Consider the following 23,627-nt stretch of genomic DNA (forward strand, 5'->3'; position numbering starts at 1 on the left):
CAGTCTTGGCGCTTTTTGAAATGTCTCGCTAAGAATGAAATATACTTTCCCGGTACCTTCCTCCTACCCATGGTAGTTCTTTCCCTTGAGGCCACGTGTAGTAACTCCAAGCTCCCTTTGGCATGAAAGCCCTTCACACATTGAACACTGCTCTCATGTCTCATCTGGGCCATTCTAGGTCCAGACTCAAAAGTCCATTCTTTATACTTCAGCCCAGGTTTGCCTTTTCAGGGCATGTCATGTAAATGGAATTGTACAGGATGCACTCCTGTTTTGCCTGGCTTCGGTCACTCAGCACAATGGTTTTGATTTTTATCCATGTTACAGGGTGTATCAATAGGTCATTCCTTCTTAATGCTGAGTAGTTTTTCAATTCTAAGGATATACCACCTTTTGTTTTTCTATTCATCAGTTGATGATTTGGGTTGTTTCCACTTTCTGGTTATTAGGAATAATGGTTATGAACATTCACATATAACTTTTTATGTGGACATATATTTTCATTTCTGTTAGATAAGATTACCAGGAGTGGAACTGCTGGTTCCCTGTGACACTTTTGAACATTTTATGGAATATTCCTCAGAATGTAGGTTTAGGAACAACATTCTAACGTAATGTGGATCTGGTTTCACTACAGGCTCACATGGCTTTGATGGATGGTGTCATCGCTCTAGGGGCAGTGAAAAAGACCTCTGAAATTTTACTTCTTTGTGTTTCAAATCTCTGTTTGTTACCTCTTCCACTTTGCTCCCATGTCTGGGAGAGGGAAGCCTTGGCACTACCACTATCTTTTATTTGCCATAAAGAGAGAAGCATTAACACATGGATTACCACAAAAGTCTGAAATAACTCTTCACTCTTATTATAGTCTTAATATTTGATGAAAAATGTTTCATACTTACTGTGGTATTAAAATTAGAAAACTATTTTTTTGTGAAGATCACTTTATAATAGATCACTAAACAGATGCTGAACAGATTTATTCAATGCATTTTTGCTGGACACATACCCTGATTTTTGTCTTCATGTCTTTGATCAGTTTCTTCCTTTCTAATTTCTTCTTTTGTTTTAGTTTCCACTTTTCAATTTGGGCAGGAAGGAGGCGATCAAAAATATCTTGATCATCAACTTGTATAAAAACAGTTGCATCTGGGAAAAATCCATGATCCCCCAAAAACTGGGCCTCTTCTGGGTATCGTGGGAAACCATCTAATATAAAACCTGTGGAACTGGTGGAAATTTTCATAATTTACTTTATTTCATTAAAATATTGTAATGGACATGTTCATTAATTTGACTGTAATGATCATTATACAAGGTATATTAAATCATCATGTACACCTTGAACATATACAATCTTTATTTATCAATTAAATATTTTAAAAGAAAAAAATAAAGTAAAAAAAGTATTGATAAATATCAACTTTCTGTATGTAATGAATAGTTTAAAAATTTACTCTACTATCTTTTATTTCTTTTAATATTTCTAGTTGTATATGTGACATTTCTTTTTCAAAATATATCAAATTGGATTAAAATGACAATATTTAATACATATATTTATAATATAAAATTGTAATCAATTGGTTTACAATTACTATTAACTGAAAGTTTACTAAAAGTTGTGAGAAGGCCATAGGAAAAGAGAAAATAAGTTTTCTGTTTGAGGGGGGTGCCCAGCCTAGTGAATCTGGTACTCTCTATTTAAAGAGTACACCTGGCCAGCCCACTTGTAGTGAGAGCCCTTGCTGTTGGCAGTTTTTCTTCTAACAGTGCTTCCTTTCATGAGACAACTCATACCCACTTCCCTGGGTCTCCTTGTAACCGATGACAATTGTTAATGTATGTATCCTGGTTCCTATGGGCAAGATAATTATATTCAAATGGGATTGTCAAACTTGCCCACGTGTGATGAGACTTTAAGAATTAGGAAAATATGCCATTGCACCCCAGCCTGGGCAACAAGAGTGAAACTCCTTCTCAAAAAAAAAAAAAAAAAAAAGAATTAGGAAAATAACTGGAATGTTAATACATTTTAATTAGTGAGCACTTATAAAACAATCAAGTTTGAAAACTTGGCTTTGTTTAGTTGAGAGAGTCAATACTGGTCCCCGTTTGAGTGAGAATTTGTTTCTCCTGCTTATCTGAAATTTGGTTTGTTTTTAATATTTATATTTAAATATATATTTTCTTCTGAATACAAATAGGACTTTCATGAACATTTGACAGTTTCAGCCTTCAAAGTTGTTAATTCAAAAATGTGAATTTTCCTTTCTTATTAAGGGGGCAAATTTCCATATATTGGCCATAATATATGTGTTTTCTTCTTTAGAGGTGCCTTCAGTCTGGTCTATTCTGGCAGGGTCAATTTCATTCCTACTGTTCCTGCTGTCACTTCTCTGTCAATGACTTCCAAATCTTTACCTCTATACCCAATCTCTCTTCTGAGTTTTGGTTCCAAATTTTCAAAAAGCTGTGGAGTTTCTCCAACTGAATGCCCTTCTGGAATTATACACACATTGTACCATCAAAAATCATACTGTTAGCCTTCCAAACTGCTCTTCCTTCTGACCCACTCGCACTCAGGTACTACCTGTTAGAGACCTTTGGCCCTCTCCCCTGGCTCCCTCTTGCTTCTTATGTTTAATAGGTAAGTCCTGGCATGTCCCCCTCTGTCCTCACACTTCTATTTCTGCCATTCCCCCTTAGTTCAAGCCCCTTAGTATATCTCTCTGGGACTAATGCAATAACCTTTTCAAAATGTATTATTTTCCCCTTGATTATAAAAGCAACGTCACACTATAGAAAAATGGAAAAAATAGAGAAAAGCATAAAAAGGCAAAAATTATCCATAATCCCATATCTCAGAGGTTATTAAAAATTTGTTTTATTTCTTTCCAGTTGGTTCTTCATGTGTGCATTCTCTATTATATTATAGTTTTACATCTTCTTTTTAACTTTATGTAATAACATTTCTCATGCTATTACAAATCATTCATTATAATTTTTTGTTTTTGTTTTTGGGACGGAGTTTCACTATCGTTGCCCAGGCTGGAGTGCAATGGCGCTATCTCGGCTCACCACAACCTCTGCCTCCCAGGTTCAAGTGATTCTCCTGCCTCAGCCTCCTGAGTAGCTGTGATTACAGGCATGCACCACCACACCCGGCTAATTTTGTATTTTTAGTAGAGACAGGGTTTCTCCATGTTGGTCAGGCTGGTCTTGAACTCCCAACCTCAGGTGATCCTCCCGCCTTGGCCTCCCAAAGTGTTGGGATTACAGGTGTGAGCCACTGTGCCTGGCCCTATAATAAATTTTAATGGTGCTTAATATTTAGCTACTTTGTTTAGGCTTTTACAGTTTTACCACAAATGCATTTTAGAATAACTTGGGGGTACTGAAAAATATCCCAGGCTGATACTCCTAGAGATTCGAATTCAATTATTTTGGTGTGGGGTCCTGGCATTGATATTTTTAAAGACTTTACAGATGTTTTTAATGTGTATCTCAAGTGAAAAATCACCAGCTTACATGAATATAAAGCAGAAAATTCTTAAATGTATGTTAAAATAAATTTTTAACTTTTAAGAATAAAACAAATAAAAGCAAATAAATATATAATTCTATATAAATTAAGATACCGTATTGGTTCCTTAAGCCACCACTCAGAAAGTATTACTTCAAGAATTTCAGGAGGCAATGGCTCATTTTCCATTAGACTTGATTTGATTACTTCTTCTTCTTCTGTAAGTTGTACTTCTGGAAGCTAAAAACAAAAATCAGAAAATAAAACAAGTTTTAAAACTCTATGCTTATAATTGCATGTTCTCACTCATGTGAAAGCTAAAAAAGTGGACCTCATGGAGGTGGAGAGTAGAATGAAAGTTACCAGAGGCTGGGAAGGGTGTATGGTAGGGATAGAAGAGATGAAGAGAGGCAGGATAATGAGTAGAAACATACAGTTAGATAGAAGGTGTAAGTTCTAATGTTCAATAGCACAGAGGGAAACTATAGTTAATAACGATGTATTGTATATTTCAGGATAGCTAGAAGAGAGGTCTTGAAATGCTCCCAACACATAGCAATGATAAGTGCTCAAGGTGATGGATATCATAAATACCCTGACTTGATCCTTATACATTCTATGTGTGTAACAAAATACCACATATACCCCAAAAATATGTACAAATATCAATTTAGAAAACCCCAAAATCTATATTCATAAACAATATGGTATTACATAGTTGATTAGAATGAGACCTGTTATTTTTCTCTGAGGTCTTTTTTGTAGTGTTGCTTATAAACATTTACAAATTTGAGCTATTTTCCTTAAACCAATTATTTAATGTGGTTAGAAATATAGGTTGGTGCAAAAGTAATTGCGGTTTTTGCCTTAAAAGTAATGGCAAAAACACAACCGCTTTTGCACTAACCTATAGTAAATAATATTTACTATAGCTAAGATAAATTATAAGTAATAATATTGATTTTCATACATGGCCTTGGGGTCATATCTCATTACTTTTTGCTAAACCTTTTTCAATTTATCACACACACACCTATAAGGCTTAACTGATTTTTGTTATTTATATTATAATTATACAGTATTATCTCTCCAACCTAGATGCTGATCATGGGATAAGCCAAACAGGCAGCCATCTGAAATACAAACTAGATGAGGATTATAACATAATAACAAATAGAAAGCATTGTGATAATTAACTCAGGTCAATTCTCTCTGAAGTAGGATCACCTTGAATGGATAGTAAAAAACAACAGTTCTTACAAAAATGAAGCTACTTTTGTAGAGTACTTTTGTCATCCAAAATTCTAAAACTGAATAGATGAGGTATGATAAACTGCTGCTTACCAGGAAGTAGGATTAATTTTATTATCTAGAAATAAAATACCTTAATTGCTTTTTGAGAAGTTAAATGATTCAGAAAACAGCAAAAGAAAACCAAACAAAAAACTGTAGACAAGCAGGAGATATTTGTTGCACTTTAAAATCTAGACTTGTTAAATTAAAAAATCTGGATGGCCAGGCGCGGTGGCTCAAGCCTGTAATCCCAGCACTTTGGGAGGCCGAGACGGGCGGATCATGAGGTCAGGAGATCGAGACCATCCTGGCTAACACGGTGAAACCCCGTCTCTACTAAAAAGTACAAAAAACTAGCCGGGCATGGTGGCGGGCGCCTGTAGTCCCAGCTACTCAGGAGGCTGAGGCAGGAGAATGGAGTGAACCCGGGAGGCGGAGCTTGCAGTGAGCTGAGATCCGGCCACTGCACTCCAGCCTGGGCGACAGAGCAAGACTCTGTTTCAAAAAAAAAAAAAAAAAAAAATCTGGATTGACATACTTTTTTCTTTTTTTGAGATGGAGTCTTGCTCTGTTGCCCAGGTTGGAGCACAGTGGTGAGATCTTGGCTCACTGCAACCTCTGCCTCCCGGGTTCAAGTGATTCTCCTGACTTAGTCTCCTGAGTAGTTGGCATTACAGGTGTGTGCCACCATGCCTGGCTAATTTTTGTACTTTTAGTAGAGACGGAGTTCCACCATGTTGGCCGGGCTGGTCTCGAACTCCTGACTTCAAGTGATCTGCCTGCCTCAACCTTTCAAAGTGCTGGGATTACAGGCGTGAGCCACTGTGCCTGTCCTGATATACATTTTTTAAATTAATAGGATATCAGTTTCTCCTGAACGCTACTAAATATAGGTGAAAAACATTTAAAGAATATGTCTGAAGGCCAGGCACAGGTGGCTCATTCCTGTGATCCCAGCACTTTGGGAGGCCAAGGTGAGCGGATCACTTGAGGTCAGGAGTTTGAGACCAACCTGGGCAACATGATGAAATCCCATCTATACAAAAAACACAAAAATTACCCCGGCATGGTGGTGCATGCCTATAGTCCCAGCTACTTAGGAGGCTGAGGTGAGAGGATCACTTGAGCCCAGGTGGCAGAGGTTGCAGTGAGCCGAGATTGCATCACTGCACTCCAGCCTGGGCAAGAGAGCGAGATGTTATCTCAAAAAGAAAAAAGAATATGTCTGAAGAGGTACTTCATTACCTACTAGAACACCATATGTTACTCACTATCCAACCCTGCTTCAACTTTGAGTGTTACGTTTAACTGCACTTGGATCATTTAAGAACAAATGGCCTATTAAGAACTTTCATTGTATAACTCCAGATAGAAGCCATGTAAGAGGTTAATCTGGTTCTGTTTCCCCGCCCAAATCTCATGTGGAATTGCAATCCCCAATGTTGGAGGTGGGGTCTGCTGAGAGGTGATTGGATCATGGGGGCGGTTTCTCATGAATGGTTCAGCACCATTCCCCCCTTGGTACTGCCATGACTGTAGTGAGTGAGTGCTCATGAGATCCAGTGGTTTAAAAGTGTGTGGCACCTCCTGCCTCACTCTCTCTTCCTCCTGCTCTGGCCATGTGATGTGTCTGCTCTACCTTCACCTTCCGCCATGACTGTAAGTTTTCTAAGGCCTCTCCAGAAGCCAAGCAGATGCCACTATGCTTCCTGTACAGCCTGAAGAATCACGAGCCAGTTAAACCTATTTTCTTTAAAAATTATCCAATCTAAGGCATTTCTTTATAGCAATGAGAGAACAGATCAATACAGTACAAACTTTCTGATAAGGCATCATTAGAAATTAATATTTTGAGATCTCCACTAAGGCTGGGGCAGATTTTTATGCTATTTGATGGAAATCAGAGAACACAATAATGGAAAACTGTATTGTCTAAGTCAGATATACCAAAAATCATACTTCCAAATAAATGCTATACAACAGCCTTGTCAAAGAAAGTTTTTCTGAATTTTTTTTGAGTCATATAAAACTCAGTACTTTATATTCTAGAAGAGCTGGAAGATTTTTATTTAGCATATGACGAATATGACTCTTTAAATGACTTTTATGGGCTAATTTTTTTATCTTCTTAGAAACTTTATAGAGTTTCATACTACTGCTTCCCCAGAGTAACACCAGTAAGCACAGCTGTCTGCATAGATTACTACTGCCAGGCACAGTGGCTCATGCCTGTAATCCCAGCACTTTGGAAGGCCAAGGTGGGTAAATGGTTTGAGCCCAGGAATTTGAGACCAGCCTGGGCAACATGGCAAGACTCCTATCTCCACAAAAACTACCAAAACTAGCTGGGCATGGTGGTGCACACCTGTAGTCCCAGCTACTTGGGAGGCCAAGTGATATGGTTTGACTGTGACCTCACCTAAATCTCATCTTGAATTCCCACGTGTTGTGGGAGGGACCCAGTGGGAAGTAATTGAATCATGGGGGCAGGCCTTTCCCATGCTGTTCTTTTGATAGTGAATAAGTCTCACAAAACCTGATGGTTTTATAAGGGCGAGTTTCCCTGCACAAGCTCTCTCTTTGCCTGCTGCCATCCATGTAAGATGTGACTTGCTCCTCCTTGCCTTCTGCCATGATTGTGAGACCTCCCCAGTCACGTGGACCTAACTGTAAGTTCATTAAATGTCTTTCTTTTGTAAATTGCCTGGTCGTGGTATGTCTTTATCAGCAGTGTGAAAATGGACTAAAACACCAAGGCAGGAGGATCACCTGGGCCCGGGGAAGATAAGGCTTTGGTGAGCTGTGATTGTGCTACTGCCCTCCTGTCTGGGTGACAGATGGAGACCCTGTCTCAAAAACAACAATAACAGCAGCAAAAACAAAACAAAACAAAACAAAAAAAACAAAAAAAAGAGATTACTACCTGCTTTTTTGTATTTGCTTCCTCAACTTTGACATTGGCTTGAATTGCAAGCTCTTCAAGTTCTTGTTTGGCAGCTTGTTCATCCTCAGAATCTTCCTCAAATTCAGGTCCCACTTTCTTTTCAGTTTTGAGTAGTAGTTTTTCTTGAAGAACTTCTTCAAACTGAATGTGAAAAATGTTTAATTTTTCTGCCAACTTTCTTCCACACAAAGTTTTGCCAGAGCCCTGGGGGCCGACAAGGCATATTCTTAATGGAGGAGCCTGCCACAGGGGGTGGGTCAGGGAGGGGTGGGATAAAGGGAGAGTGAAGGAAGAGCAGTTTTGAGTAATTTAGAACACATAAGACTTATTAACTGCCCTCCCTAAGATGGGGTAGGAATGATCACATCATGAACTCAAGGATGCTTAGACATTAGGATTTCAATTAACATAATTAATTCCATCAATACTGGTCCTCAGGGAGCACCAACAACCATGTACGATTATCTTGGTATCATATGCCAAAAGGCATTTAATAAAATAGGGTTTACTTATTTTTGTTTTTGACAAAAGTTTTAGTTAATACAGAATGGTAAGATATGTTCCTAGCATAATAAAATAAATCTATCAAACAGAAAGCCCATTAATAAGAAAAATTTAGAGCGTTCTCCATTTATTCCAGTAATCTCAGGACTCATGTTATATGGATCATCCATGGGATGCTGAAACTGTCAAGAACAACGTGAGCACTGGAATGAAGCAGCAGCTAAGTCTTCTGTGATTGTGAGGAAATACTAAGAAATTGGTAGGTGACAGCAGCATGGAGGAATGGGGCTTGTTGATACATCTGAGTAGGATAAGCCTCAAAGGGGCTGGAGTTTTTGCAAGGGGAAGGAGAAAAACTAGAATGACATGAAATTATATAGCTGCAGCCTCACACCATACTTTTAAATCACATTTTAAACCTCTCAGTGATAAAACTGCTGGCTTAACACCTCACTCATCCACCAGTTAAACTTCTGGCAATTAGGGCTGTCTGGTGCTCAGACTGTATTCAGGTACCCTATGGTAGGGAAGGGAAATGCTTCTGGAAAACCCAGTTCATTTTATGCTTTGCAAAACTATGGAAATACAGTCAGGATTTCAGGATCTTATCCAAATGGATTTGTGTAAAACAAGGCAATAGATCGCAAACAGCAAACCAGACTAAGCAGAAATTACAGTTGAAAACAACAACAGAAAAGGATAAATGGCCACAGTCCTTAAATGACCCCCAACACCAGTGGATTGGGGCTTCTTTGTGAGGGCACAACCATCCACATACTTCAGTAGTCTCATGGGCACTATATAAAATTTGAGGTTCATGAAAATGGCCCAAATTATACAGAAGTGCTTAGTTCCATGTGTTCATTTTAAGAAGGCATTGATATTATCAAAAGTCATAAGGCAATACATTGTGATGTATATATCTTGCAGTAATCCCATCCCAGGGAGCTATAGCATAGCACAGTAGTAAAATAATTCAAGAAAGTCAAAACACTTACAGCCAACTCATTTTCTACAAAAGCACCAAATACATGCATGGAGGAAAGGATGGTCTCTTTAATATATGGTGCTGTGATAGGTGGATATCCATATGCAGAAGAATGAAACTAGATCCTCATCTTTCACCATATACAGAAATCAACTCAAAATGGATTAAAGACCTAAATGGAAGACTTGAAAATATAAAACTGCTAGAAGAAAACGCCGGGGAAGTGCTACAAGACATTGGTCTGGGCAAAGATTTTTCCAGGTAAGACCTCAAAAACATAGGCAATAAAAGCAAAAATAGACACATAGGATTACATTAACCTAAAAAGCCTCTGAATCACAAAGAAAACAACATAGTAAAGAGACAACCTACAGAATGGGAGATAAGATTTGCAAAGTATCCATCCAACAAGGGATTAATAACCAGAATATATAAGGAACTCAAACAGCTCAGTAGCAAAAAAACAAATATTCTGATTTCACAATGGGGAAAAAAAGACCTGAACAGACATTTCTCAACAGAACACATACAAATGGAGAATTGGTATACGAAAAAATGCTCAACATCACTAATCATCAGGGAAATGCAAATCAAAACCACAGTGAGATATCATCTCACCTCTGTTAGAATGACTATTATCAAAAAGACAAAAAAATAGCAAATGCTGGTGAGGATGTGAAGAAAGGGGAACACTTGTACACTGTTGTGGAAATGTAAAGTAGGACAGCCATTATGAAAAACAGTATGGAGTTTCCTCAAAAATCTAAAAATATGAGAGGTCTTCGAAAAGTTGACAGAAAATGCATATTATGAAAAACTATGCATGGATTCACTTTTTTTTGCACCAAATAAACTCATATGGACTTGTATAACATGTCTGAACAGGATCTAGTTTGAAGCACTAAGAAAGATAAGACATCAGTATGATGTAAAACAAGGCAATAGATCACAGCAACATGAGTTCTGCTAGAATTGAAGCAAGAATAAACATCAAATTTATGGTGAAGCTTGGGAAGAAAAATGGTGAAATCATTGATGCTTTATGAAGGTTTCTGGGGACAATGCCCCAAAGAGATCAGCAGTTTACAAATGGACAATTTGCTTGAAAAAAGGATGAGACAATGTTGAAGATGGAGCCTGTAGCAGCAGACCACCCACTTAAATTTGTGAGGAAAAAATTTATCTTGTTTGTGGCCCAATTGACAAGGACTGATGATTAACAGCAGAAACAATAGCCAACACGCCTAGACATCTACATTGGCTCAGTGTACAATTTTTCTGACTGAAAAATTAAAGTTGAGCAAAGTTTCTACTCTATGATTGCCAAAACTGTTGCACCCAGATCATCTGCTGACAAAAACAGAGCTTTCAATGGAAATTTTAAACACATGGGATCAAAATCTTGAAGCATTTGTTTGAAGAACTGTAGAGGAGATGAAACATGGCTTTATCAGTATGATCCTGAAGACAAAGCACAATCAAGGCAATGGTTACCAAGAGGTGGCAGTGGTCCAGTCAAAGCAAAAGTGGACTGGTCAAGCACAAAGGTCACGGCAACAGTTTGTTTTTTGAGGCTCAATGCATTTTCTTTGTTGAGCTTCTGGAGGGCCAAAGAGAAATAACATCTGCTTATGATGAGAGTGTTTTGAGAAAGTCAGCCAAAGCTGTAACAGAAAAATGTCCAGGGAAGATTCACCAAAGTGTCCTTCTCCTCTATAACAACGCTCCACTAAAAAATGACTATTGGATAGCCATGGTAACAACAGCCACTCAACCAATTTTAAATTGGTTTAATTGATCAGGGTAAACTCACTTCAGGAAACACATTTTTGCAATCCAACCAACCAGTGTCAGCCCTCACTCTTGAAACTTACCAATCAGGATGGACTTACCCCTATAACAATTCTGAGTGTGCACCAGTCAATAGCAGTGTCACTAATCTTACTTCCATAGATGTCAACCCACTTATGCCTCTGAAAGTTCACCAATCCCTGAATTCCACTCTTCTCCAAAATCCTGTAGAAGACCATCATCCTGCTCTGCTCTCAGAGACTAACTAGCATGACTGGCCTCACTATGGTAAGGAATTCATCCAGCTGTGGGGTTTGTTTTTGTTTATGTTTTGTTTTATTTTTACTTCAGCTAAAAAGGCAGTTATTAAGTGCTGGTTTGACACAAGCAATTACTACAGAAATCAAAATAGATAATTATTTTATGTTATATTCCAAAAAGTTGTTCTTTGAACTTAGATATTTTCTTCATATTGTAATATCAGATTGGGGACTTCACCCTTAAGTAAATTGGTAGCGATTGGTAATCAGTCCTGAAAAAATCCTGTGGGAGCAATCATTAAGATAGGAATACTGTCTCACCTTCAGTGGTTCTTCATGAGCCACATAGTCCTCAGGATGTTCCAAAAACTTTTCTTTAGCCTCAGCACTTGAAAAGTAGTAGATCTTTTCTCGATACTTGGCTGCTTCTTCTGTGTTTCCTGGTTGTAGGATGAAGTTTTCTTTGAGGACTACTGGACAAAAGTGTTTTGTGTCTCCCAAATACCTCTTTCTCTCCTTAATTTTATCTTCACCCTAGAAACGTTATTCCAAAGTTTGGAGAACATTAAATTAAAAAGTATTTTGATGGAGAGAATTTTTTTAAATGCTTCTTGAATAATATTTAATCTGTAGCAACTTGAAAACAATCCACAAAGGGCGAGTCCTTATATTATTTTAATTAATTAAAAATCAGTTTCTCATATATTACTCTAAGTGCACATCCTAAGTTTCTCTATTTTCATGAGGAAAATAAAGCAGCACTGAGAATGAAGGTGCCCTCAGTCCTCTACCAACATAGATGTAATGAAAAACTCCGGAATGTGTTGATGCTGGGTCACTGTGAGGTCAGTTTCTAAAATAAAATTTTTTCCTAAAAGAAAAAGCTGAGTCAAGATCAAAACTTCTTACCCATGGCAAATAAAATGAGAGATGCCTCAGAATTTACTTTGCTATTAAGTGGATATATGATCAAATAATAATTTGGAAATATCCGATTTAGCTCAATTGAAAGTGTAAAATGTATTTTCTTTTATGATAAAGAAAATATGTGCACAGTCCCTTAAGGATTCTTTCAATTTATTTAAAGCAAGGGAAATACATTTAAAAAATGCTTTTTATGATATAAAATACATGCTTACTGTAAAAATATTCAAAACACAGGACAATGTACAAAAAGTGAAAATCTCCTTTCACCTTTTTTCTTCCAGTACTATGTTAGCATTCTTAATAGTTTTATCTCCCAGACTCATTAAAAAAATCCTACCAATATACCTATAAAAATAGATATATATTTAGGCACAAATATATTATTTTAAAAAATACAAATGGAATACTTTACATACTTATTTACATCATACTTCTTTTCACAAAACAAGATACAACCAACTTTCTATAAAGGTGCAAAAGTGAGACTAACCTTTTCTTTTACTACTTTTATTTGATATTTATATCAGAATATGCAAGCTTTGGCTGGGTGCGGGGGCTCATGCCTGTAATCCCAGAACTTTGGGAGGCTGAGGTGGGTGGACCACATGAGGTCAGGAGTTCGAGACCAGTCTAGCCAACATGGTGAAACCCCTTCTCTACTGAAAACATAAAAATTAGCCAGGTGTGGTGGCATGTGCCTGTAATCCCAGCTACTAAGGAGGCTGAGGCAGGAGAATCGCTTAAGCTGGAGAGGTGGAGGTTGCAGTGAGCCGAGATTGCACCACTGCACTCCAGCCAGGGTGACAGAGTGAGACTCCGTCAAAACAAACAAACAAAAAAAATCAAAAGCAAGCTTCAAAATGAGCTGGAAAATAATGATTTTTTTCTTATGATGTTCAAAAAATACAGGGAATTATCTAATCAACGAAGGTGTACGTAAGAAATGACCTATAAAGCCTCCCCATCTGTTATTTTTGTTTAGTTTTTATCTTTCTTCCTAAGCCCATATTTTAGTAATTGATTTTTTTGGGGGTAAAATCCTTTCAAGTTCTTATAATTTTTTTTTTAGTTTTTTCTTTATTTCTTCTAAAAAAAAAAAGAGATACATGTGCAGAACGTGCAGGTTTGTTACATAGGTACACATGTGCCATGGTGGTTTGCTGCACCTATTGACTCATCCTCTACATTCCTTCCTCTTACCCCCCAATAGGCCCTGGTGTGTGTTATTTCCCTCTTTGTCCATGTGTTTTCAGTGTTCAACTCCCACTTATGAGTGAGAACATGTGAGTTGGGTTTTCTGTTCCTGTGTTAATTTGCGGAGGATGATGACTTCCAGCTATATTCATGTCCCTGTAAAGAACATGATCTCATTCTTTTTTATGGCTGCATAGCATTCCATGGTGTATATATACACCACATTTTCTTTATCCAGTCTATCATTGATGGGCATTTGGGTTGGTTCTATGTCTTTCCTATTGTAAATAGTGCTGCAATAAACATACGTGTGCATGTGTCTTTATAGTACAATGGTTTATATTCCTGTGTGTATATACCCAGTAATGGGATTGCCGGGTCAAATGGTATTTCTGGTTCTAGATCCTTGAGGAATTGCCACACTGTGTTTCACAATAATTGAACGAATTTGCACTCCCACCAACAGTGTAAAAGCATTCCTATTTCTCCACAGCCTCACCAGCATCTATTATTTCCTGACTTTTTAATAATCGCCATTTTGGCTGGCATGAGATGGTATCTCAGTGTGGTTTTGATTTGCATTTCTCTGATGATCAGTGATGTTGGGCTTTTTTTTCATGTTTTTGGCCACATAAATGTGTTCTTTGGAGAAGTGTCTGTTCATATCTTTTGACTACTTTTTGATGGGGTTGTTTTTTCTTGTAAATGTGTTTAAGTTCATCATAAATTCTGAATATTAGACCTTTGTCAGATGGGTAGATTGCAAAAATTTTCTCCCGTTCTTCAGGTCACCTGTTCACTCTGATGATAGTTTCTTTTGCTGTGTGGAAGCTCTTCAGTTTAATTAGATCCCATTTGTCAATTTTGGCTTTTGTTGCAATTGCTTTTGGCGTTTTTGTCCTGAAGTCTTTGCCCATGCCCATGTCCTGAATGGTATTGCCTAGGTTTTCTTCTCGGGTTTTTTATGCTTTTGGCTTATACATTTAAGTCATTAATCCATCTTCAGTTAATTTTTGTATAAGGTGTAAGGAAAGGGTACAGTTTCAGTTTTTTGCATATGGCTAGCCAGTTTTCCCAGCACCATTTACTGAATAGGAGATCCTTTCCTCATTGCTTGTTTTTGTCAGATTTGTTGAAAAACAGATGGTTGTAGACGTGTGGTATTATTTCTGAGGTCTCTGTTCTGCTCCATTGGTCTATATGTCTGTTTTGGCACCAGTACCATGCTGTTTTGGTTACTGTAGCCTTGCAGCAGAGCTTGAAGTCAGGTAGCATGATGCCTCTAGTTTTGTTCTTTTTGCTTAGAATTGTCTTAGCTACACAGGGTCTTCTTTGATTCCATATGAAATTTAAGATAGTTTTTTTCTAATTCTGGGAGGAATGTCAATGGTAGTTTGATGGGAGTAGCATTGAATCTATAAATTACTTTGGGCAGTATGGCCATTTTCATGATATTGATTCTTCCTATGTATGAGGATGGAAAGTTTTTCCATTTGTTTGTGTCTTCTCTTATTTCCTTGAGGAGTGGTTTGTAGTTCTCCTTGAAAAGGTCCTTCACATCCCTTGTTAGTTGTATTCCTAGGTATTTTATTTTCTGTGTAGTGATTGTGAATGCGAGTTCATTCAGGATTTGACTCTCTGCCTGCCTACTGTTGGTGTAAAGGAATGCTTGTGATTCAGGCACATTGATTTTATATCCTGAGACTTTGCTGAAGTTGCTTATCAGTTCAAGAAGTTTTTGGGCTGAAATAATGGGGTATTCTAGATCTTAAAATCATGTCATCTGCAAAAAGAGGCAACTTGACTTCCTCTCTTCCTATCTGAATACCCTTTATTTCTTTATCTTGCCTGATTGTTCTGGCCAGAACTTCCAATACTATGTTACATGGGAGTGGTGAGAGAAGGTATCCTTGTCTTGTACTGGTTTTCAAAGGGAATGCTTCCAGCTTTTGCCCATTCAATATGATATTGGCTGTGGATTTGTCACAAATAGCTCTTATTATTTTGAGATATGTTCCATCAATACCTAGTTTATTGAGAGTTTTTAACATGAAGGGATGTTAAATTTTATCAAAGGCCTTTTCTGCATCTATTGAGATAATCATGTGGTTTTTGTCTTTGGTTCTGTTTATGTGATGAATTACATTTATTGATTTGTGTATGTTGAACCAGCCTTGCATCCCAGGGATGAAGCTGACTTGATCATGGTGGATAAGTTTTTTGATGCACAGCTGGATTCGGTTTGCCAGTATCTTATTGAGGATTTTTGAATTGGTATTCATCAGGGATATTGGCCTGAAGCTTTCTTTTTTTGTTGTGTCTCTGCCAGGTTTTGGTATCAGGCTGATGCTGGCTTCATAAAATGAATTAGGGAGGAGTCTCTCCTTTTCAATTTGTTTGGAATAGTTTCAGAAGTAATGGTACCAACTCCTCTTTGTATTTCTGGTATAATTCAGCCGTGAATCCATCTGATCCTGGGCGTTTTTTGGTTGATAGGCTATTAATTACCTCCTCAATTTCAGAACTTGTTATTGGTCTTTTCAGGGATTCAACTTCTTCCTGATTTAGTCTTGGGAGGTTGCATGTGTCCAAGAATGTATGCGTTTCTTCGAGATTTTCTAGTTTATTTGCATAGAGGTGTTAATAGTATTATCTGATGGCAGTTTGTATTTCTTTTCTTTTCTTTTTTTTTTTGAGATGGAGTCTTATTCTGTAGCCTAGGATGGAGTGAAATGGTATGACCTCTGCTCACTGCAACCTCCACCTCTCAGGCTCAAGCTATTCTCCTGTCTCAGCCTCTCGAGTAGCTGGGATTACAGACGTGCACCACCACGCCCAGATAATGTTTGTATTTTTAGTACAGATGGGGTTTCGCTATGTTGGCCAGGCTGGTCTCAATCTCCTGACCTCAGGTGATCCACCCGCCTTTGCCTCCCAAAGTGCTGGGAGTGCAGGTGTGAGCCACCGCACCCGGCCCAGCAGTTTGTATTTCTGTGGGGTCAGTGGTGATATCCCCTTTATCATTTGTTATTGTATCTATTTGATTCCTCTCTCTCAATAGTCTAACTAGTGGTCTATTTTGTTAATTTTCTAAAAAACCAGCTCCTGGATTCATTGATATTTTGGAAGGGTTTTTTTGTGTCCCTATCTCCTTCAATTCTTCTCTTAACTTAGTTATTTCTTGTCTTCTGCTAACTTTTGGGTTAGTTTGCTTGTGCTTCTCTAGCTCCTTTCATTGTAATGTTAGGGTGTTGATTTGAGCTCTTTCTAGCTTTCTGATGTGGGCATTTAGTGCTATAAATTTCCCTCTTGACACTGCTTTAGCTGTGTCCCAGAGATTCTGGTGCATTGTCTCATTGTTCTCATTGGTTTCAAAGAACTTCTTGATTTCTGCCTTATTTCATTATTTACCCAGGAATCATTCAGGAGCAGGTTGTTCAATTTCCATGAAATTGTGTGATTTTGAGTGAGTTTCTTAATCCTGAGTTCTAATTTGCTTGCACTGCAGTCTGAGAGACTGTTTGTTATTATTTCAGTTCTTTTACATTTGCTGAGGAGTGTTTTGCTTCCAATTATGTGTTTGATTTTAAAATAAGTGCCATGTGGCACTGAGAAGAATATATATACTGTTGATTTGGAGTATTGAGTTCTGTAGACATCAACTAGGTCTGCTTGATCCAGAGCTGAGTTCAAGTCCTGAATATCCTAATTAATTTTCTGTCTCATTGATCTAATACTGACAATGGGGTGTTAAAGTCTCCCACTATTATTGCGTGGGATTCTAAGTCTCTTTGTAGGTCTCTAAGAACGTGTTTTATGAATCTGGGTGCTCTTGCATTGGGTGCATATATGTTCATAATGGTTAGCTCTTCTTGTTGAATTGTTCCCTTTACCATTATATAGTGCCCTTCTTTGTTTTTTCTGATCTTTATTGGTTTCAAGTCCATTTGGTCAGAGAATAAGAGAATCCCTGCTTTTTTTGGCTTTCCATTTGCTTGGTAAATTTTCCTCCATCCATTTATTTTGAGCCTGTGTGTATCTTTGCATGTGAGATGAGTCTCTTGAAGACAGCATACCAATAGATCTTGGCTCTTTATCTAGTTTGCCATTCTGTACATTTTAATTGGGCCATTGAGCCCACTTACATTTAAGATTAGTATTATGAATCTGATCCTGTCATCATGATACTATTTCCTTATTTTACACACTGGCTGATGCAGTTTCTTTGTAGTGTCATTGGTCTTTATATTTTGGTGTATTTTTGCAGTGGCTGGTACCAGTTTTTCCTTTCCAGTATATATTTAGTGCTTCTTTCAGGAGCTCTTGCAGGGCAGGCCTGGTGGTAATGAAATCCCTCAGCATTGCTTGTCTGGAAAGGATTTTATTTTTCCTTTGCTTATGAAGCTTAGTTTGGCTAGGCTATAAAATTCTGGGTTGAAAATTCTTTAAGAATGTTGAATATTGGCCCCCAGTCTCTTATGGTTTGTAGAGTTTCTGCTGAGAGATCCATTGTTAGTCTGATGAGCTTCCCTTTGTATGTTACCTGGCCTTTCTCTCTGGCTGCCCTTAACAGTTTTTTCTTCATTTCAACCTTGGAGAATCTGATGATTATGTGTTTTGGGGTTGATTTCATGGAGTATCTTAATGGTGTTCTCTGTATTTCCTGAATTTGAATGTTGGCCTGTCTTGCTAGATTGAGGAAGTTCTCCTGGATAATATCTAGAAGTGTGTTTTCCAGCTTGTTTCCATTCTCCCTGTCTCCTTCTGGTACTCTAATCAATCATAGGTTTCTTTTTAGGAAGTCCCATATTTCTTGGAGGCTTTGTTCATTCATTTTCATTCTTTTTTCTCTATTGTTGTCTGCATGTCTTATTTCAGTAAGGTGGTCTTCAAACTCCAATATCCTTTCTTCTGCTTGGTCAATTTGACTGTTGATAGTTGTGTATGCTTCATGAAGTTCTCATGCTGTGTTTTTCAGCTCCATCAGGTCATTTATGTTCCTCTCTAAACTGATTATTCTAGTTAGTAATTCATCTAACCTTTTATCAAGGTTAACATGCTCCTTTAACTCATCTTAATTTTTTTATTACCCATCTTCTGAAGCCTACTTCTGTCAATTCACCCATCTGATCGTCCGTCCAGTTCCATGCCCCTGATGGAGAAATGTTGCGATCATTTGGAGCAGAAGATGCTCTCTGGCCTTTTGGGTTTTCAGCATTTTTTCATTGATTCTTTCTATCTTTGTGAGTTTGTCAGGTTTTGGTTTTTGATGCTGCTGACCCTTGGAGTTTTGTGGGGGCCTTTTTGTTGTTGTTGATGCTGTTGTTGTCATTTTCTGCTTGTTTGTTTTCCTTTCAATAGTCAGGTCCCTCTTCTGTAGGGCTGCTGCAGCTTGCTGGGGGTTCAGTTCAGGCACTACTCATCTGATTTGCCCCCGTGACTGAAGATGTCACTTGAGGGGGCTGAAGAGCAGCAAAGATGGGTGCCTGCTCCTTCTTCTGGGACCTTTGACCTTAAGGAATGCCAACCTGATGCCAGTAGGATCACTCCTGTATGGGGTATCTAACAACCCCTGTTGGAAGTTCTCACCCAATTGGGTGGCACAGGGAGCAGGACCCATTTAAAGAAGTACTTTGTCCCTTGGTGGAGCAGGTGTGTTTTGCTGAGGGGAAACCCACTCATCTGGGCTGCTTGGATTCCTCAGAACTACCAAGAGGAGAGGCTAAGTCTGCTGGTTCACAGAGACAGCAGTCACCCCTCCTCCTATATTGATGAATTACTGAATGGTTTCCAATTTGAAGCCATTACAAATAAAGCTGCTGCGACCACTCATCAAGTCTTTGGGCATGTGCTCTCCTTTCTCTGGGATAAATCCCTTAGGAGTGGTAGGACTGGTTGCTATGGTAGATGTATATTTATCTGTTTAAGAAATTGCCAAACTATTTTCCAAAGTGATTGTACCAAGTTATATTCCCATGAGCTGTATATAAGAATTCAAGTTATTCTGCATCCTAGCTAACACTTGGTATGGTCAGTCTTTGATTTTAGGCATTCTAATCATTATCTAATAGTGTCTCATTGTGATTTTAATTTTCACCTCCTTAGTGACTAATGAGGTTGAACATCTTTTCATGTACCTATTAGCCATCTGTATATTTGGCTAATATCTGAAGTATCTGGTGTCTGTTAAAATCTTTTCTCCATTAAAAAAAAAGGGTTGTTTGTTTTCTCATTGAGTATTAAGAGTTCTTTATATATTCTGGATATAAGGACTTTCATCAGATGTGTGATTTGCAAATATTTTATCCAAGTTTGTCTTTTCATTCTCTTAATAGTGTTTTTTTTTTTGAGACATAGTCTCGCTCTGTCACCCAGGTTGGACTGCAGTGGCCGGATCTCAGCTCACTGCAAGCTCTACCTCCCGGGATCAGGCCATTCTCCTGCCTCAGCCTCCAAAGTAGCTGGGGCTACAGGCGCCCGCCACCTTGCCCGGCTAGTTTTTTGTATTTTTTAGTAGAGACGGGGTTTCACCGTGTTAGCCAGGATGGTCTCGATCTCCTGATCTCGTGATCCACCTGTCTCAGCCTCCCAAAGTACTGGGATTACAGGCTTGAGCCACTGCGCCCGGCCAATAGTGTTTTTTTAAAAAAAAATAGTTTAGTTCTTACTTTTGATGAAGGCCAATTTATCATTTTTTTCTTTATGGATTCTGCTTTTGGTGTCATGTCTAAGAAATTTTTGCCTAATCCAAGGTCTCAAAGATTCTCTCTTAGGTTTCTTCCAGAAGTTTTATAGTTTTATAATTTACATTTAGGCCTATAATACATTTTAAGTTAGTTTTTGTATATCATGTGAGGTTTGGTTCAAAGTTCACTATGCATATGGATCTCCAATTGTTCCAGCACTATTTATTAAAAAGTCAAAAAGACTGTCCTTTCTCCACTAAATTGCCTCTGTAGATTTGTCAGTAATCAATTGTCCATATATATGTAGCTCTATTTCTGGACTCCCTTGTGTTCTATTAATCTATTTGCTCTTTTATGCCAGTGACACTATTTTGATAGCTATAACTTTATAATTAATTAATCTTGAAGTCAAACGTATTAATTCTCTTACTTGGTTATTCTTTCTAAAATTTGTTTACATTATTTTAAGTACTCTGCATTTTCAAATGAATGTTAGGATCAATTTATAAGTTTCTACCACAGTATGCTGGGTTTTAAAGTTTGATTATATGGAAGCTGTAGATAAATTTGGGGAGAATTGATATAACAATATTAAGTCTTCTGACCTGTGAACATAGTATATCTACTTTTTTTTTCTTTTTTCTTTTTTGAGATGGAGTCTTGCTCTGTCACCTAGGCTGGGGTGCAGTGGCACGATCTCAGCTCACTGCCCGAGATCAAACGATTTTCGTGTCTCAGCCTTGCCAGCAGCTGGGATTATAGGCATACACCACCATGCCTGGCTAATTTATATATTTTCAGTAGAGAAGGGGTTTTGCCATGTTGGCTAAGCTGCCTTGAACTCCTGACCTCAAGTGATTTGCCTGACTCGGCTTCCCAAAGTGCTGGGATTACAGACATGAGCCACCATGCTCAGCCATGGTATATCTATCGGTCCATTTATGTAGGCTTTCTTCTATTTTTCTCAGCACAATTTTGTAGGTTTTAGTGTATTGTTCTTGGATATCTTTTGCTAAATTTATCCCTTTGTATTACATTTTCTTGACACTATTTTGAAAGGCATTTAAAAATCAATTTCTGATTGTCTATTGCTTACATATAGAAATAAAATTGATTTTTGTATATTGATTTTATGTCCTAAAACTTTGCTAAATTCAATTATTAGTAGTTTTTTTGTTGATTCCATTGGCTTTTCTACATAGATGTATTAATTTCATAATGCTGCTTACACAACTTACCACAAATGTAGTGGCTTTAAACAGCAAACATGTATTTTCTTACAGTTTTGGAGATCAGAAGCCCAGAGAGTTTTATGGGGCTACTGTGAATTTGTTGACAGGGTTAATTCCTCCTGGAGGCCCCAGGGGAGAATCCATTCCTGCCTCTCCACTTCTAGGGTTGGCTCATGGCCCTTTTCTCTATCTTCAAAGCCAGCTTCAAAGCACCTTCTCTCTGACTTCCTGTCTTCCTCTTATAAGGACCTTTGTGATTACATTGGTCCACGTGGATAATCCATGATAACTCCCTTATCTCAAGATCCTTAATTTAGTCACATCTGCAAAATCCCTTTTTGTATAAGGTAACATTCACAGGTGTCAATTCACAGCTTAGGACATGGACTTCTTTGGGGTGCCATTATTCAGCCTATCACAATAGAAAATCTTATCTCCTATATATAAAGATAGTTGTGTCTTTCTTTTTCAATCTGAATGCCTTTTATTTATTTTCCTTGTCTGAATGCAGTAGCCAAACCTTCAGTATAGTGTTGAATAGAAGTGGTGAGAGTGAACATCCTTTCCTCATCCTCATCTTAGGAAAAAAGCATTCAGACTTTTACCCTTAAGTATGACATTAGCTGTTAGTTAGAAACCTTCTGTGGATACCCTTTATCAAGCCAAGGAAGTTCCCTTCATCTTTTTTTTCTTACCAGTAATAGATGTTGAATTTTGTCAAATGCTTTTTCTGTATCTATTAAGGTGATCACGTTTTTTCCCCTCAGTTTCTTCATATGATGAATTACATTGATTGCTTTTCAAACAATCAATGTTTCATATGATGAAACATATGAATTACATTGATTGCTTTTCAAACGTTAAACTAAACTTGAATTTCCGAGATAAGTCCCACTTGGTCATGGTGTATTATTCTTTTTGTGCATTTTTGGATTTGATTTGCTAAATTTTGTTAAGAATGTCTGTATGTTAATGAGTGATATTAGACTGCAGTTTGTTTTTCTTTCCTTGCTTTTAATGTCTTTGGTTTTGGTATCAGAACAATGCTGATCTCATAGAATGACTAGGAAGTATTCTCTCTTCTTCAATTTTCTGGAACAGTTTGTATGGAATTGGTTTTCTTTCTTTCTTCAAGATTTGGCAGAATTCATCATGGAAGCCTCCTGTGTCTGGCTGCTTTCTTTCAGCTTCTGTGTGTCTAACAGAGTCTTCAGTTTGCCTTTGTTTTTATTTTTTTATTTTTATTTCTTGAGAAGGAGTCTCATTCTGTTGCGTAGGCTGGAGTGCGATGGCATGATCTCATTGCAACCTCCGGCTCCCAGGTTCAAGTGATTCTCCTGCCCCAGTCTCCTGAGTAGCTGGGATTACATGTGCGCACCACCACACCTGGCTAATTTTTCTATTTTTAGTAGAGATGGGGTTTCACCAAGTTAGTCAGGTTGGTCTTGGACTCCTGACCTCATGATTTGCCTGCCTTGGCCTCCCAAAGTGCTGGAATTACAGGCGTGAGTCACCACGCTCAGCTTGCCCTTGTTTTTAAAAGAGGGTTTCAATGGACACAGAATCCTAGGTTGACAGTTTATTTTATTTTATTTTTATTTATTTATTTATTTTGAGACGGAGTCTTGTTCTGTCGCCCGGGCTGGAGCGCAGTGGCCGGATCTCAGCTCACTGCAAGCTCCGCCTCCTGGGTTCACGCCATTCTCCTGCCTCAGCCTCCCGAGTAGCTGGGACTACAGGCACCCGCCACCTCGCCCGGCTAGTTTTTTGTATTTTTTTTTAGTAGAGACGGGGTTTCACCGTGTTAGCCAGGATGGTCTCGATCTCCTGACCTCGTGATCCACCCGCCTCGGCCTCCCAAAGTACTGGGATTACAGGCTTGAGCCACCGCGCCTGGCCTATTTATTTATTTTTAAGACAGGGTCTCCCTCTGTTGCCCAAGCTGGAATGCAGCGTGTGATCTCAGCTCACTGATGTCTTGACCTCCTGGGCTCAAGCGATCCTCCCACCTCAGTCTCCCGAGTAGCTAGGACTACAGGTGTGCGCCACCATGCCTGGTTAATTTTTGTATTTTTTGTAGAGATGGGGTTTTGCCATGTTGCCCAGGCTGGTCTTGAACTCCTGAGCTGAAGCAATGTGTTCGCCTTGGCCTCTCAAAGCGCTGGGATTACAGTCATGAGCCACCGCACCAGGCTGACAGTTTTTTTTGTTCCCTTCAATACATTAAAGATGTTGCTCCACTCTCTTCTTGCATTGTTTTTGCTGAGAAATATGCTGTCATC

The 23,627-nt window shown here is 38.3% G+C and overlaps 1 protein-coding gene across 2 annotated transcripts in view; it reads right to left on the reverse strand.

The window, feature by feature from the left end:
• AK9 (adenylate kinase 9) overlaps positions 1-23,627 on the reverse strand; it is a 176,069-nt gene that overhangs the window by 41,013 nt on the left and 111,429 nt on the right. For both annotated transcript variants that reach the window (XM_033234862.1, XM_033234861.1), the window contains exons 25-28: positions 11,628-11,840; positions 7,743-8,003; positions 3,642-3,766; positions 1,010-1,229 (exon numbers count right to left, since the gene is read on the reverse strand). In XM_033234862.1, coding sequence (XP_033090753.1) covers positions 1,010-1,229; positions 3,642-3,766; positions 7,743-8,003; positions 11,628-11,840 — 819 coding nt within the window. The remainder of the gene's footprint in view (positions 1-1,009; positions 1,230-3,641; positions 3,767-7,742; positions 8,004-11,627; positions 11,841-23,627) is intronic.

The sequence above is a fragment of the Trachypithecus francoisi genome, unplaced genomic scaffold (genome assembly GCF_009764315.1).
Source record: "Trachypithecus francoisi isolate TF-2019V2 unplaced genomic scaffold, Tfra_2.0 Lachesis_group15, whole genome shotgun sequence".
NCBI lineage: Eukaryota > Metazoa > Chordata > Mammalia > Primates > Cercopithecidae > Trachypithecus > Trachypithecus francoisi.